This window comes from Calidris pugnax, unplaced genomic scaffold (assembly GCF_001431845.1).
Source record: "Calidris pugnax isolate Ruff unplaced genomic scaffold, ASM143184v1 scaffold36, whole genome shotgun sequence".
NCBI lineage: Eukaryota > Metazoa > Chordata > Aves > Charadriiformes > Scolopacidae > Calidris > Calidris pugnax.
Window position 1 is genome coordinate 3,374,492 of NW_015090825.1, and position 14,729 is coordinate 3,389,220.

At 45.2% G+C, this 14,729-nt stretch overlaps 1 protein-coding gene across 3 annotated transcripts in view; it reads right to left on the bottom strand.

Moving 5' to 3' along the window:
* Window positions 1-14,729, bottom strand: part of PARVB (parvin beta) — a 75,150-nt gene that overhangs the window by 43,072 nt on the left and 17,349 nt on the right. Inside the window, exons 1-2 of one of the 3 annotated variants that reach the window (XM_014940143.1) lie at window positions 13,997-14,095; window positions 2,724-2,813 (exon numbers count right to left, since the gene is read on the bottom strand). In XM_014940143.1, the coding sequence (XP_014795629.1) occupies window positions 2,724-2,813; window position 13,997 (91 nt within the window). In that variant the 5' untranslated portion in view covers window positions 13,998-14,095. Of the gene's footprint in view, window positions 1-2,723; window positions 2,814-5,429; window positions 5,550-13,996; window positions 14,096-14,729 lie in introns of those variants that run through there. The other 2 variants (XM_014940142.1, XM_014940141.1) reach the window with 2 other exon arrangements.

Sequence of the window (14,729 nt, forward strand, 5' to 3'; positions counted from 1 at the left end):
TTTAGCTAGATCCACTTCAAATGTACACTGCTGAAACAATTCCTAACCACCAGGCCTGTCAGCTGATAAAGAAATGACAGTGCCTAGTCATCATCTTAGCAAGGGAATATCTGATGATCAAAGTATTGGGCATTTTTAGAGATGTGCAGTAACGTAACACAGCACTAACTTCCCTAAAATGCGATTGTTTCCACTGACCTTCCCCAACTTAGACCCTGAAGAACACATCAGGAAGATGACTCTCCTCTATATACCCTGTGGAGAATGTTACCATTAACATGCCAAAAAGTGCAGTCAACTGCTTCTCTCCCTCTCCTCAATTTGTATTAAATTTCCGTTTGAAAACACCTGTCCCAGACGACAGCATCTTGAAGAGCACAGCAAGCTTATGGCACTACGCTCAGTGCAACCACTGAGACTTGGCTGGCAGCCTGTGCCTCTGCTCTCTGGTTCCCTGAAACTTGGTGACACACACTACACCAAGTGCCTGAACTCCTTAACCTCTGGTTAAGCTGGAGAATGAAAACTACCCCAATTTGTACCAGTTACTTGAGCTCAGTAAGGCTGACAACCAAACAGCCTTTGACAGAATTATCTTCACAATGACACACGCATCACACGCATGTTCATATGTTACCGTAGATATGGATACCAGTATTTAGGAAGCAGCTGGAGTAAGTCTCATATTTTACATTCTGGTGCTTGCTTTCAAGTAGCACACTGCTCCCTACACTCTTCATTTGAGCTCCTCTAGTAACAAAGTGGTAGCTACGATCTAGGTTAGATCTGTTCCTTTCAGTGGAGAGCAAACCCTGGCTACTACACAACAGGAACACAAGGACAGGCACATGAGGGGATCCACATCTCTTCAGCTAAAATAATTATAGCACATGAGAGGATCCACATCTCTTCAGCTAAAATAATTATTTATAGACCCCCATGAATTTATCTTTAGCTGAGTCTAGATGTGCTATACAGAGTCCTATTTTCCTACTGACTTCTCAGTTCCTTCCAACATGACAACGAAGGAGGGTTTTTGGTATGACTGCTGGTCAGGCCATTGCCACACTGCACAGAGGAACCCTTTCCAACAACGAACAACCTACAGCAACTTCCTAGTGCAGTGCTGGAACCATGACACTCGCACATCCTAGACACAAGACAGATACCTTAGACTTCACGCAGACATTTGGGTTCAGTATTTTCCAGGGTCCCTGACCTTTATTAAAAAAATAAGGCCATGCTCTCTGAGCGTACTTGACAAATTTCCACAAACTTAGGAAAAAAACTGAATTCTTTTGCTGCTTTTCCCCTCACACCCTGTTCCTTTACTTCCTCATTACACCCTGGGGTGATTCAGCTCAGTTGGTAGAGCATCTGTCGTTCATTCAGTGCAGCCCAAACCACAACAGGCAGTCTAGTCATAAGGAAGTGGCACCCACTACACACCCAAAATATCGCGAACTGAAACCCTGAACAAGATTTGACCCAGAACTATACATGATCCACCACAGAACCTTGCTGAAGGTTCACCGGTGGTCATGTCTTTGCATGACAGGCCTTCAGGAGCGGTCTTGCATCTTCTAAAGTCATACACACCTTTAGCGGTAGCCAGAAGAAATCACTGGAGACATTCCTGATCCACAGATATACGGACAGCAATCAACACTTTGACCACGTCTCAGAACAGCACTTTGCATTTCCTACTATTCTTCTAATCAGAAGAGTTACATGACTAACATTTTTTTGTTTTAAATTTCCTCGTTTATTATTTGTCTCCGTGGCAGTTTGCTTCAGCTAATTACATAGATTAGGAGAAATATGGCCAGGAAAGAAAAAAGTATTTTATTCCAACAAGTTTTAAACACTTTTTTGCTATTAAATTATGATGTTAGTCTTCTAGGGACTTGAGGAGAGTGGGGAAAAGAGAGAACAGGAATTTGAACACTCACTCTCTTTCTAGAAAGCATTCCTTGTTTTAAATACTTCTAATCACATTTAATTTCTATTTTCAGCAGTCTAAATGCTCATCTGTTCATTCAGTATCGGATCCCATTTTGCTGTACTGTCACTTGCAAAGTGGCAGCAGCAACCCAGGGAGGAACATGGCATCCACTAGTTAACAACAGTCAGTACGTACATTGAGACAGTCTAAGGGTTCCATAGGAACCACAACACACACTTCTGCTACAGACCTTCTGTGAGTTGGCCTTTTGCACTTCAGTTCCGAATTTGTGTATAAATAAAAATATATATATAGAGACAGAAAGGATATCACTTGCTTACCAGAGACGGATGTCCCTGAGGACAAATAAAGACCAAGATCCACATGACCAGTTGGTTAATGGAACTGAAGTCACTCTTAAACAGACAAATTCAGCAGTATTTTCCATCTAATTCTTTCCAAATCTCAACTTTCTATTTGCTTTCAGGGGGACCACAGAAGAACTCAGTTCTCTGTCAATTCATCGAACAAGTCGATTTTCCCATGAACTATCTAGTTGAAGTGTACCTGCATAGCTGGCACTGCTCTTTCAATTCTGATTTAGCCCTTCTGATTTCTGATCTACATGTGACATGCAACAGTTCTCAACCCTCATGCTCAATTCTCTCAGTTTCAACTGAGCAATCTACATTCAACAGTAAAGCAGAGGATATGGGGGTCACCGTGGCCACCTTCATTAATAATTGCTTAGTTGAGGTCTGTAGCTCGAATACTTTACCTAATAGGGTGTCTTCTGGATGGATGTCCACAGCACTTGGGTTCATTGGTGCATTGATAGCATTTTTACCTTCTTCTTGGAGGTCACTCACTGAAGAGAAGGAAAAAACAGAAAGAAAGACTGTAATAAATGCAAAGTTTGCAGATATGTAGTGGTTGACGTGGGTATTCATCCTAAGAGAAAACATCTGGTAGATCCATTTCAAAATAGGCCTACAGTTTATGGAATTAAGAAATGCAGCCACAGTGGAAAATAAAATCAAAGTAACATCCTTTTATAGGGTCTTATTAAACTGAGCCACCACACTACTAGCTGAAAATATTTTGCAAGAAACCCAATTCTGTGGCAAGAGCAGCCTCAAGAGTGCTTGTTTCTCCAGAAGGAAAGGGTGTGAGCTTTGTCTGCAGGATGGCCCATATCTACAGCAAACTGTAAAAACAAACTCTGTTTCTGACAGGTTGACCACCACTCCTCACCACCTTTTCCAGCTGCAAAATAGCAGGAACTGCAACTTGTTACTGACCTTATTAAAAGCCTCAGAGAATCCCAGGGAGACTTACCAAATAAAGATGAAAATGTATTTAATTCTAGCATTGCCACAGGCTAAAAATAGATGTAGCATGATCTGGTGAACACAAATCTGGAATTTCTGATTTCAAGCTTTTACCCCAATCCTACAGCTCTCATTTAGGAAAGTCAGTAAAGTACCCTTCATCAATAAAATGGATATTAAACAACTTTCCTATGTCCTGCCACATGGGAGGAACCGAACTTGAGAAAAAGTACTGAACAACTGTTTAGTATCGTCCCAGAGATTTACAGTAAGAAAAGCAGTGTACCAATGTTACACTCTCCAAGGTACATCTCCCCCTAAGGGCAGATAATGATTATTTCTTATAAGCCAAGCTATTGAAGTACATACATTTGAAATGAGGGATACAAAGACACTGTAATAACACCATCTATTCAGTTAGCGTGGGCTAAGATAATTTGTGGCAGCATTTGTGGTATTGCAGTCTCCTTGGGAGAGGTCCAAATCCCATACATTTTTAGGGGGAAACCAAGGATATCCAAATAAAGAAGGTCTGCAAGACAAACTTCTCTGGGGAAAGAAAAGGAGGAACAGCTAACTAATAGTAACAGTATCCCAACAAGCACTTCCTTCAAGAATAGTCACTACACCCTTTTCCAGTTGGAAAATCAAACCACAGGCTAATCATTTGCATGCAGTCTGTAGAGGTTACAAAATCGGTACTTGTTTTTTTCCTGCTAAATAGAAGGGGGAAACACAGTAATCCTACTGCCCCAGAGAAGGAGAGGGAAGAAGAACCCACTACAATCTCCACTCCTTCATCCACAGACACTTGAAAAGAAGGCGCTTAAAACAAGTTACCACATTTCTTAATTGCAGTTCCAAGACGTTAGCTAATTCTGGTTTGCAGCACGACATTGAGCATGACTAAAATCCTCAATTATGAAATTCCGTTCTTATGTTCTGCAAGCAACAAACACCAGTCCCACACTTTTGAGACCTTGTGGCTTATGAACCGTGTTAAGAGAGGCTGGTTAGAGCTAACAAGGCACAAACCCTGCAGGGAAGGGGGGTCTGCCAGCAGTATGCACAGCCTGCTTTCTGCATTGTGTCCCCTCTGCAAAGGGAAGGGAACAGAACAGCATCCCCGACTGCAAACAAAATGCCGTGTCTGCAGGCTGAGATTTAACCTCCCGAATAAATGCTGTTATTAAAGAAACTCTTAATTATCCCTTTTCTGCATTCATTCTCATTTTTTGGAAAGCTCTCCAAACAAAACTCAGGGAGCTAAGAGGCCTCTTAGACAGAGCAAAACAGCTCTCACAGCATGCCTTACCCAGCCCTGTCTGCATTACACCCAACTAGAGCTTTCTCACCTGCCCAGCTCTTACGCTGAGATGCCAACAGGAACCCAGCCACCAGGAGGCACAAGAAAAAGTCATGTGGAAACTGGATATTACAGGTGAAGATTTTTAAAACCCTGCTAGGACCATAAATGCACACATTCCACTTAAACCATACTCTGTTTGAAAGTAGCAGCCTTCTTTCTAGATCTAACTCTTTTCATTATTACAGCATCGCTGTCGTTCTGGGAATGCCAAGCGTTCGATAAGGTCAGGGCATCGCTGTTCCTAATGTTCAACAAATGCAGGAGAGAGCTGCTAAGTTCTTCTGGGCAGTGAATACATGGTACCGTCTTCAGCATATGCTATATAAACAAAATGCAGCATAGCCAGAATGCTATTAAGCCAGAATGCTTTTAAATGCGGGTAAACTATTTTTATGCCGAAAAGTTTAATTAAGATGATACATCTGCTCTTTTTTTTAAAATATAAAATGATCTCCACTCTTCATAACGGAAATACCTTGTTTCTGAACAATTTACTAAACTAAAAGAAAATATTAATAGCAATTTGTCTATTAAGCCCCCATCCCTCACGACACGGAGAGCCACATAAAAACTCTTACGCTTGCCTGCGGATCCAGTGCAGCTGGGCCAGATCCCATAGGACCACAACCTCCTCTCCTACTGCCACCAGCAAAGCACGGCTATGCCAGCAGAAAGTCTCCCAGAGCCTGCTGCCCAGGGACAGCCCTGCTTACAGAGAACCCCTACACCAGGTCCTAGACAGAACTTAGGAGGAGATTCTGGCTACAAACATGATGTCTCCTACCTCCTTTTTTGCGCCTCTTGCACAGGAGCCCTGCCATCCCGGCGGTGGCAGATGAACCGGCATGGGCCGTCTGAACGCTGAAGGAGCAGCAGCAACTGGATAAGGGGCTGCCACCTCGGGACTGCCAAACCTATGTTAATTTGGGCAGGGTGACACAGGAGGAGGCACTAAGATAGCCTCCCAGCTGCTAGGTTGGGGGAGCAAGTGGGAGGGAGGACACAGCCATGGACTCCCAGCCAGGAATGCCTCCCTGTCCTTTGGCCGGTAGCCTCCCTCGGCCTGCTGCTGGCCACCCCAGAGCAGGCTCCTCAAAGACGGTGTTTTCTCTGCAAGGAGCTTCCCGAGAAAGCCATCTCCACCCTCTGGCCAAAGCACAGTTGGGTTCCCCACCACGACATCTTGCCCCACAGAACACACCGACTCACAGAGTAACAGCCAGGGTGCAGAGGAGCAACTGTGCTCAGGAACATCAAATCTGCCAGGGGTCTCCCAACAACTTGCTGCACTCCAGAACCCTTTCATGCTGCACTTGAACAAATGCTGAGGACGTTTTCCCCCCCCCAACTCTTGCTGCCCCCAGTGTTCACTTATCACTGTTGAGCAAAGAACAGAAGAGGAAAAGGAAACCGAGCCACAACGCTGGAAAACAAAACAGAGAACCCACAAATGAACAAGTGGAGATAGTTAAAATAATAGTCAGGATGGGAGCGGTGGGTACATTTCTGAGAAGAACCTGATATGCGTTTTAATGCAAATTTACAACAAAGAACAGGTTTCGGCCCATACTTTCACAAGCCCCAAGGTACTGTAAAAGATCTGGAGCCCTCAATATAGGAAGGACACAGACCTGATGGAGCAGGTCCAGAGAAGGGCCACAAAAATGATCAGGGGGTTGGAGCACCTCTGCTACAAGGACAGGCTGAGGGAGCTGGGGTTGTTCAGCCTAGAGAAGGCTCTGGGTAGACCTCATAGCGGCCTTCCATTGTCTGAGGGGGGCCTACAGGAGGGATGGGGAGAGCCTGTTTAGAAAGGCCTGCAGTGACAGGACAAGGGACAATGGCTTCAAGCTGGGGAAGAGCAGATTTAGACTGGAGATTAGGAACAAGTTCTTTACCATGAGGGTGGTGGAGCACTGGAACAGGTTGCTCAGGGAGGTGGTTGAGGCCCCATCCCTGGAGATATTCAAGGAGAGGCTTGACGAGGCCCTGGGCAACCTGGTCTAGTTGGGGGTGTCCCTGCTGACTGCGGGGGGGTCAGACTAGATGACCTTTGCAGGTCTCTTCAGGCCCGGACCATTCTATGATTCTATGATTATGGATATTAATGGATTGGCAAATGCCAACCTCCTCAACCTGCCCTACTAGATCAGCAACAGTGGCTTTGCTGTAAGATTTATACCAGGGCCTTCCATCAAACAAGCCATCCATGCAAGAGGGCATTTTACTGGTAGAGCAGAGCTGCGCTTGGCACCACAGCCTATAGTCATGACAGGTCCCACATGAGGTGTTACCGCTTCTTGCCCGCTCTCCACCTACCCCATTCACAGGTCCCCTTCGATTCCTCATAGGAAACATCTTCCCCTGTCATGTTGGCATAGTTCCTTGGTCTCTAAACGACATCTGTGTAAAACATCCTTCTCTAAAGCCTAATTATTTCATTTCATAGAATGGTCAGAGAAAACCTGCCACAGGGGAAGACAGGAAGGGGGAAGAAATTGAGGGCAGGCTGGAGTAGCATCACTTAGGTTCTGCTGAGGACCAGCCTGGACTTTCCTGTATCTGTTACCCTGGGCCAGTTTGTTTGCCCCCACTGACAGGCCAGGGCAGGGCAGAGGTCTCCCTCAGACGTGCCAGCAGAACTTGTAGGAGCAGCCCCAGCATCCAGGGAATGCTCTTCTGCCCACGAAAAGAGTTTGCCCCCACCCTGACCCACTACACAGACTCTGCTAAACGGTTACAGCCTTCACATAAAACTTGCTGATGGTCTAAAAGGCTCGGCTGTGAACTTGCACAGGACAAGTCAGGTGTAACTACAGGCACAGAAAGATGATCGCCTTGGAAGGGCATCTGGCAGAATTAACCACAATTTCTCCCAGATGTCTGGTATAGCCTTCCTCACTTCTGGCTGGAGATCTCTTCTCTGAGCAGATCCTCAATTAACAGGCAGCACCAGCCCTCCAAATTGCTTCAGCCAGCACTAGCAAAATCCCAATGTAGCCAGGGACAGGCAGGTGGCCAAAGCATTCAGCGAAAACTCCGAGTATTTCCCTAAACCAAAAATTTAAATTCATGAGTAAAAGGTCACTTCTCCACCAGTCCCCAGGAAAGCAGCGAGGGTTCCTGGCAGCCCTCCCATGTTTTAACAGTCTCCTGGCAGTGTCAGCAGTCAACATGATTTAGTCACATTGGAAGCTGTGCTGGCCTTTCAAACAAATTAATTTAATGAGCGGATCGCGTACACACATGCTCTACAGCACTACATCTGCAAGCCAGGCAGGCTGCCTCGGTGCACGGGATTACACGCAAACTGCACAGAACAGGAGCAATTAGCTGCAGAAAGTTGGAAGCGCCAGCACAGCTGTCAAGGATTTCTCACAAGTCAGAAAACGGCCTTCAATGTCAGCAGGAGCACTATAAAAATAAGAAAAGTCCCCGCTTTCCCCTTTCTTATAAGAAAGAGCAAGCTGATGTCAACAATTTGATCCTTTCTACCTTCACCGTTAATAATTTCAGTGTAATTCTAAAAGATATCAGCAACAGCACGGGTCACCTCTTAAGTCTTTACCATTCGCTGCCTTGTTATTAGAAAATTGACCTCACGCCTCTCCCTCTTAGAAAAAAAAAACAGATGGTAAATGCTACTTAATTTTAGCTCTAGTTATTTCCGACTGCGGTGCCGAATCCCACCCTGCAGAAAGCAGCAGCTGTCGTGACGCCCATCACGGGTTTCTGGAGAGGGTGCCTTCCTTCCCATTCAACCCGCGCCGAGCTGGCTCCGCAGCACCGCCTGACCACAACTTTTTTTTTTACACAACGTACTTTTATCTCGTGATTAAAGCCTAACTTTGGAAGCTATTAGGCTGGTTTGTTACCCTTGGCTCCCTTACAGATGAGTTGTTCAAGTAACTTTGCGATCCTCTTCGGTGGGAGCAGCAGACAGGAGGGAAACGGGCAATGACCACGTAACGCCAATGGCACGGGAAGCTCTTTTCCTGCCCGCAATGTCTCATCGCTTCCCAAGTTTCCTTGTGCTTCCCAGAGACAAAACTGCAACCAGATGTGCCTTTTCAGACAGTGACTCACCTGCCTGCAACTCATAGCCTAAGAGTTCAGATAAACACATGCAAAATAGAAAGTTTGGCAGGGGAGTTGGACTAGATGATCTCTATGGTCCCTTCCAACTCTAAAAATTCAGTGAAATTCAGTGAAAGACCATTCATCTCCCAATCAGACCAGTGACATAAGCTGGACATGAGCAGGCAGTGTGCAGCTGCGGAGGTGGTTGAGGCCCCATCCCTGGAGATATTCAAGGTGAGGCTCGACGAGGCCCGGGGCAACCTGGTCTAGTTGGGGGTGTCCCTGCTGACTGCAGGGAGGTCGGACTAGATGACCCTTGGAGGTCCCTTCCGGCCTGGACCATTCTATGATTCTATGATTCTATGATTCTATGATTCTATGATTCTATGATTCTATGATTCTATGATTCTATGATTCTATGATTCTATGATTCTATGATTCTATGATTCTATGATTCTATGATTCTATGATTCTATGATTCTATGATTCTATGATTCTATGATTCTATGATTCTATGATTCTATGATTCTATGATTCTATGATTCTATGATTCTATGATTCTATGATTCTATGATTCTATGATTCTATGATTCTATGATTCTATGATTCTATGATTCTATGATTCTATGATTCTATGATTCTATGATTCTATGATTCTATGATTCTATGATTCTATGATTCTATGATTCTATGATTCTATGATTCTATGATTCTATGACATGACCTTCATTCCCTCTCACCTCAGGTGAGATGTGGCTGTGGGACAAATACCCCTGAGGAAGCAGTCAGCCCTTGCATCAAAGATCAAGTGTCTGCTGAAGCTCCCACTTCCCATGTGAGGTGTCAGACCAGAAGGTAATAGGTCCCTGGTGGGTAAAGACCTGCTTCTCTGTGTGCCTGTCACGGGCCAACACACACAGAACTTGCACCCGACACCTAAAAACTCTTTCACAAAAAGTCATCTTCAAAACAGCAAGCCTTCTAGGAACATCAAAAAACAAAACAAACAAAAAAAAAAACAGACTAACCAACCAACCAAAACCAAACAAACAACCACCAAAAAAACCCCCAAAAGACTAACCAACCAACCAAAAACAAACAAACAACCACCAAAAAAACCCCCAAAACCAAGCAAGTTTTACAAAACCTGTTATTTTCCAAGGAAAATTGCTGTACAGAAAGATTTCAAACCAGCCCCAAATGTAGTGCATGCTGATACACTGAGTCTCTTTGTCCCTTTTCTATGGAGAAGCCACACAGACAAGTCGCCAGCCTGCTACTGCGTTACTAATCGCTTAACATTTACAAAAGGCTCCGAGATCTTTTGATAGAGACTGCAGGAGAAAGACAAAGCCTCCATTAATTATAACAGAGAATTAATAATCACAGGCAGATCAAAGGCAAAGACTTGATCAAATCCACATAAAGGCACTGCATCAAGGGACTGCGTTCAAAGCAGAACTGTGGTAATAAAGGAAATTATTTATATCCCTCAGTAGGCAGAACAAGGCACTCACAGCGGACAGGCACTGTCTCTTAAAGAAATGGAAAGACCTAAAAAAAGAGGGAAAAGTAAAGCTAAAGGCAACTTTTAGGAAAGTAATAATCCTTTTGTTTAGTTGCAAAGAGCAGGCTACACTTGTTTATATGATGGATGTGTTAAAGTTACACAGAGGAGGGGTCTATTCTGTGACTGCCAGAACAAAGATACCCCCTTCACTTTCACCAGGAGTAAAATACACATCTAGCATGGGAGCAGCACAGCCAATATTTGAGCCAGTAAGAAACATTTATGAGAAGCCAGGGTTTTGTTTTGTTTATGAGGGTGAAATAACTGCTTTCAGGTTTTTTTTTCCCCATGAAAATTCTTATCTATCATCTTGTTTATTCTTTTTTTTTATTATTTTGGATGAAAAAAATAATTTTAATTTTTTGGTAAATGGACACTTGTATTGAGATAGCCAATATGAACACTGTTCCAGCTATCCTGGCCAAGCCCTGCAGAGGTACCAGCCCTCCTGAAATAAAGGAAGGGTGCGTTGGGGCAAGAACGGGACCAGGCAGAGAAGCAGCAGCTTGGGAGAGAGAAGCACTAAACAGACCACAGCAGCCACAGGCAGCTTTCAACATGACCAGCACTGGCAACTGAACATCAAATCGAACAAAATGGGGCTCTGTAATTACTAAGGAGAAATCCCTTTAGTCAGTTAAGTGGCCCACTTCAGCAAGGAAGCTGAATGCTATGGAATGAAGTGGCTGCGTGAGGAACCAGTTCTCTGCTCCAGCTCCCTGCAGGGCCCCAGGAACTGGTGCTGCCGAGGGGGATGGATGATCCTGCCCTCACCCAGCCCCTGCCTCTGCTGGGCAGCCATGGACTTAGAGCAAAATGATGAATCCCAAGTTTGACTTTTAGCCTTAGCTCCGTAGCTCTCTGTCAGCTTCTGCCCAAGTCTGCATTTTGCTTTTCTGCCTTGCAGAACATACTTTGAAGGATTCCTAGTTGAGTGTAACAGCCAGCAAAGCAGGGGTGGCCATCACTGCTGTTACACTGCTGGCATAACTGAACAGGTAGATGCCCCCCTCGGGTATTCATCTGGCTCCAATAACAATTGGAAAAGCTGGAGCTGACCCGCAGCTGCCTGGGCATAAGGAGGCAGTGATAACAGACAAGATGAGCCCACAGTCCCAGCACTGAGCCAATGTATTTAACCTTCAGGTCTCCTTTTCAGCAGTTGTACCGATCCCATTCAAGCCTCACAGCTACCAAAGCACCGAGCCAGAATTCATCTCAGCATTTGGCTCCCCAGCTGCCTTAGTCCCTTTCTGCTCAGCTCATGCAACAGGTCTAACACCCACTTAGCAAACACTCAAATAGGAATCCTTCAAAGTACGTTCCACAAGGCAAGAAAAGCAAAACGCAGACTTTGGCAGAAGCTGACAGAGAGCTACAGAGCTAAGACTAAAAGTCAAACTTGGGATTCATCATTTTGCTTTAAGTCCCCATTTCTCATTTCTTTAATTATTATCTTACGCTTCAGTTATGTCACTGCCTTTATCAGGCAGGCGTCCATGCTGTCAGCAAAGGGGCACTGCAGACTTCTCCTCCATCCCTACCTGCCACTCACCACTGCCCTTCTGCTGGCACTAGTGGCTGCAGAAGCCACATTATGGCACAGAGCAGGGACAGAGCGTGCCTGGAAACTAACCAGATATAAGTAAAAATACAATGTTAGTTTTCACTGTGTAGACACATGAACAGTAATGCTGGAAAAAGAAACAAACAAAAAGACCCACCCCACCACCAAACCAGCAGAAGTAAGAGTGTGGACAAGAATGGTGTTGCAAAGATTTGCAAAATTACACCTACAAAAGCAAGGTTTTCAAGCACAGAAAAAGCCACCCAGTAGGATACTGGGCTGACACACTGACCTTGTCAGCTCTGCTGCATTCTCCCTACATTGACCTTGCAGCAGCAATCCCACAGCTTTGAAAACGGCTTATTTTTTTTTTAAATCACGTTTCCTCATGCCCAAGAGGCAGAAGTACACTTTTAAGCAGCTCCCAGCAAACAGTTCTGACATTTTATCCTCCCTGCCAGAAACAGAACAACACTCCTCTTCAAGCAGATGAGCAAGGAGAGGTCAACAAGCTGCATTTGTTACTTGTGATGTCCTGCAGGGTTCTCAGGATGCACGCTGGCTATTATACAGCAGCGTTAACTTAGAACCTGTGCACACTCTGAGGTCTGGAACCAGCACCTGGTTGGGAGCAGGACCCCACGACTTATCATGGTGTATCCATTCGTTTCACGGACGTGGGATTTTTCTCCCCCATTTCCTGACCCTTGCATTAGCTTTTGCACAGGCTTGTTAATAAATGGGAAGATGTTTCAGTAAAGAGGGTCCCAGGCCCTCGTGTGCATATTTTATTATTAAATAAAACAATCTGTGAAGCAGCTACAGCTTACCCAGCTCTCCTTACCTCCTGGATGTACCTTTGGCACTTGCTTTGTCCTGAACTTGTAAGCAAATGGCTTCAATCCCAGGTTTTTTTGACAGGGAAAAGCCAGGTTGCTGCCTCAAACCTCACAGGTAACAACTGCAGCTTGAAAGGACCCTAAAAGCAACTAGAGAAAGTTACACTCCTTCCTCTGCACACATATTCTACTTGAAAAGAGGGAAAATGTACTGTCTCAGCCTTCCCCAGTTACAATTCCATCACAACAGACAAAAGGTCATTTCTTCCCACAAAGCAATGTGGAGGATTATGTTCTCCTGTGCATACTGCATGTGCACCAGGATTAACTTCCACCTGAAAGAAGGACATGGAGTCAAATCCACCTGATGAGAACAGATGGAAAGAAAAAGTCTGGTAAGAAGAGGAAAGGACTGAAAGAGACTTCTGGCCTGTATCCAGCCCCACTAGAAAACCTGCAAGGCATTTTATATTTCCTGCCATCAATTCTCTATGAAATACTGTATCCTACTGTGTAGTACTTAGCACTCTGCAAGGCTTCTTTGTACTCCTAAAACCAAAGCTGGGCACAAGCACGTAGGGAACAGCATGTTCCCAGTCTAGGAACTCAGTCTGAGATCCCCAATGAAGTAGGCTGATTTCCACAAGGTGCCAAGCACCAACAGGACTCGTTCAACCAAAAGCAGTGCCAGAAACCATAATCAACTCGCTACTTAAGGTATCCATGTTCAATGGGACTGGCCAAAGCCAATCACCAAGGGAGAGACAGCAGAAGCTGTCACAAGCAGAGCTAATAGCATTACTCTGGAATAAAGAGGTCTAGTCCATTCATTTGACTCCTGTCTTTTCCATCACGAAGAAGTCAGGGAGAAAACAGCACTTCGGTTTATTGCCTCCTACAAGCTCTCTCTCTGATCCCTCATACAAATCTAACTGAGAAAACTCTACCAAAGAGAACACTTCGCATCAAAAAAGCCACTACTGCAGCTTGTGTAATGTGTTTTACAACTGAGCTGGTTTCCATCCCTCCACCAACTTCCTTCCACTTCCACCTCATGGTTTGACACTTCATTTGCAGGTACCTGAATGAAACCCCCTCAAGTTAATTAACAGCCCAAGCAGTCTTACCTGTTCCAGCTTACTGCTTCCCCATAGCCCTTGCCCCCTTTCCAAAGGCATGACAAGATTAACAACCACCACCACCACCAAAATCACTCTACCGTGCAAATGAGAACACGTTTGATGCTGCTTGTTCTTCTGAACATGTCAAGAGAAGTACAGACTTAACAGACTCACTTCTGAAGGCAGCGACGGCAGGCGAACACAAGAACTAAGAGAAAGGCACCTTCTTCTCCAGCTGGTAGCACGGAGCTCAACAAACCAACTTCAGGCAAATGGAAAGGAGGATACAGCTGTCACTTGCAATTCAAAAAAAAAAAAAAAAAAAAAAAAAGCAGCTTTTTTGCTTGTGCAACATGATTCTGCAGGAAGAATAAGCTGAGATAAAAGATGCTGCGAACCACAAAGAGTACACATGCCTTATCGCTGGAGTTGCCCAAATGTCCCCCAGAAAGACAAGGAAAACCCCGAAAAGCACTCATACATAGCAACTATATTTGCAACACACACGGAGGGTTTTCTAGCAAATACTAGTTTTCAGCTCAACAGAGCGCAGGACCAACGGAGGGACGGGCAGTGCTCCAGACTAGAATCATAGAATCATAGAATGGGCCAGGCCGGAAGGGACCTCCAAAGGCCATCTAGTCCGCCCTCCCCGCAGTCAGCAGGGACACCCCCAACTAGACCAGGTTGCCCAGGGCCTCGTCGAGCCTCACCTTGAGTATCTCCAGGGATGGGGCCTCAACCACCTCCCTGGGCAACCTGTTCCAGTGCTCCACCACCCTCACAGTGAAGAACCCTCTCCTAATCTCCAGTCTAAATCTGCTCCCCTCCAGCTTGAAGCCATTGCCCCTCGTCCTGTCACTACAGGCCTTTCTAAACAGGTTCTCCCCTGCCTTCCTGTAGTCTC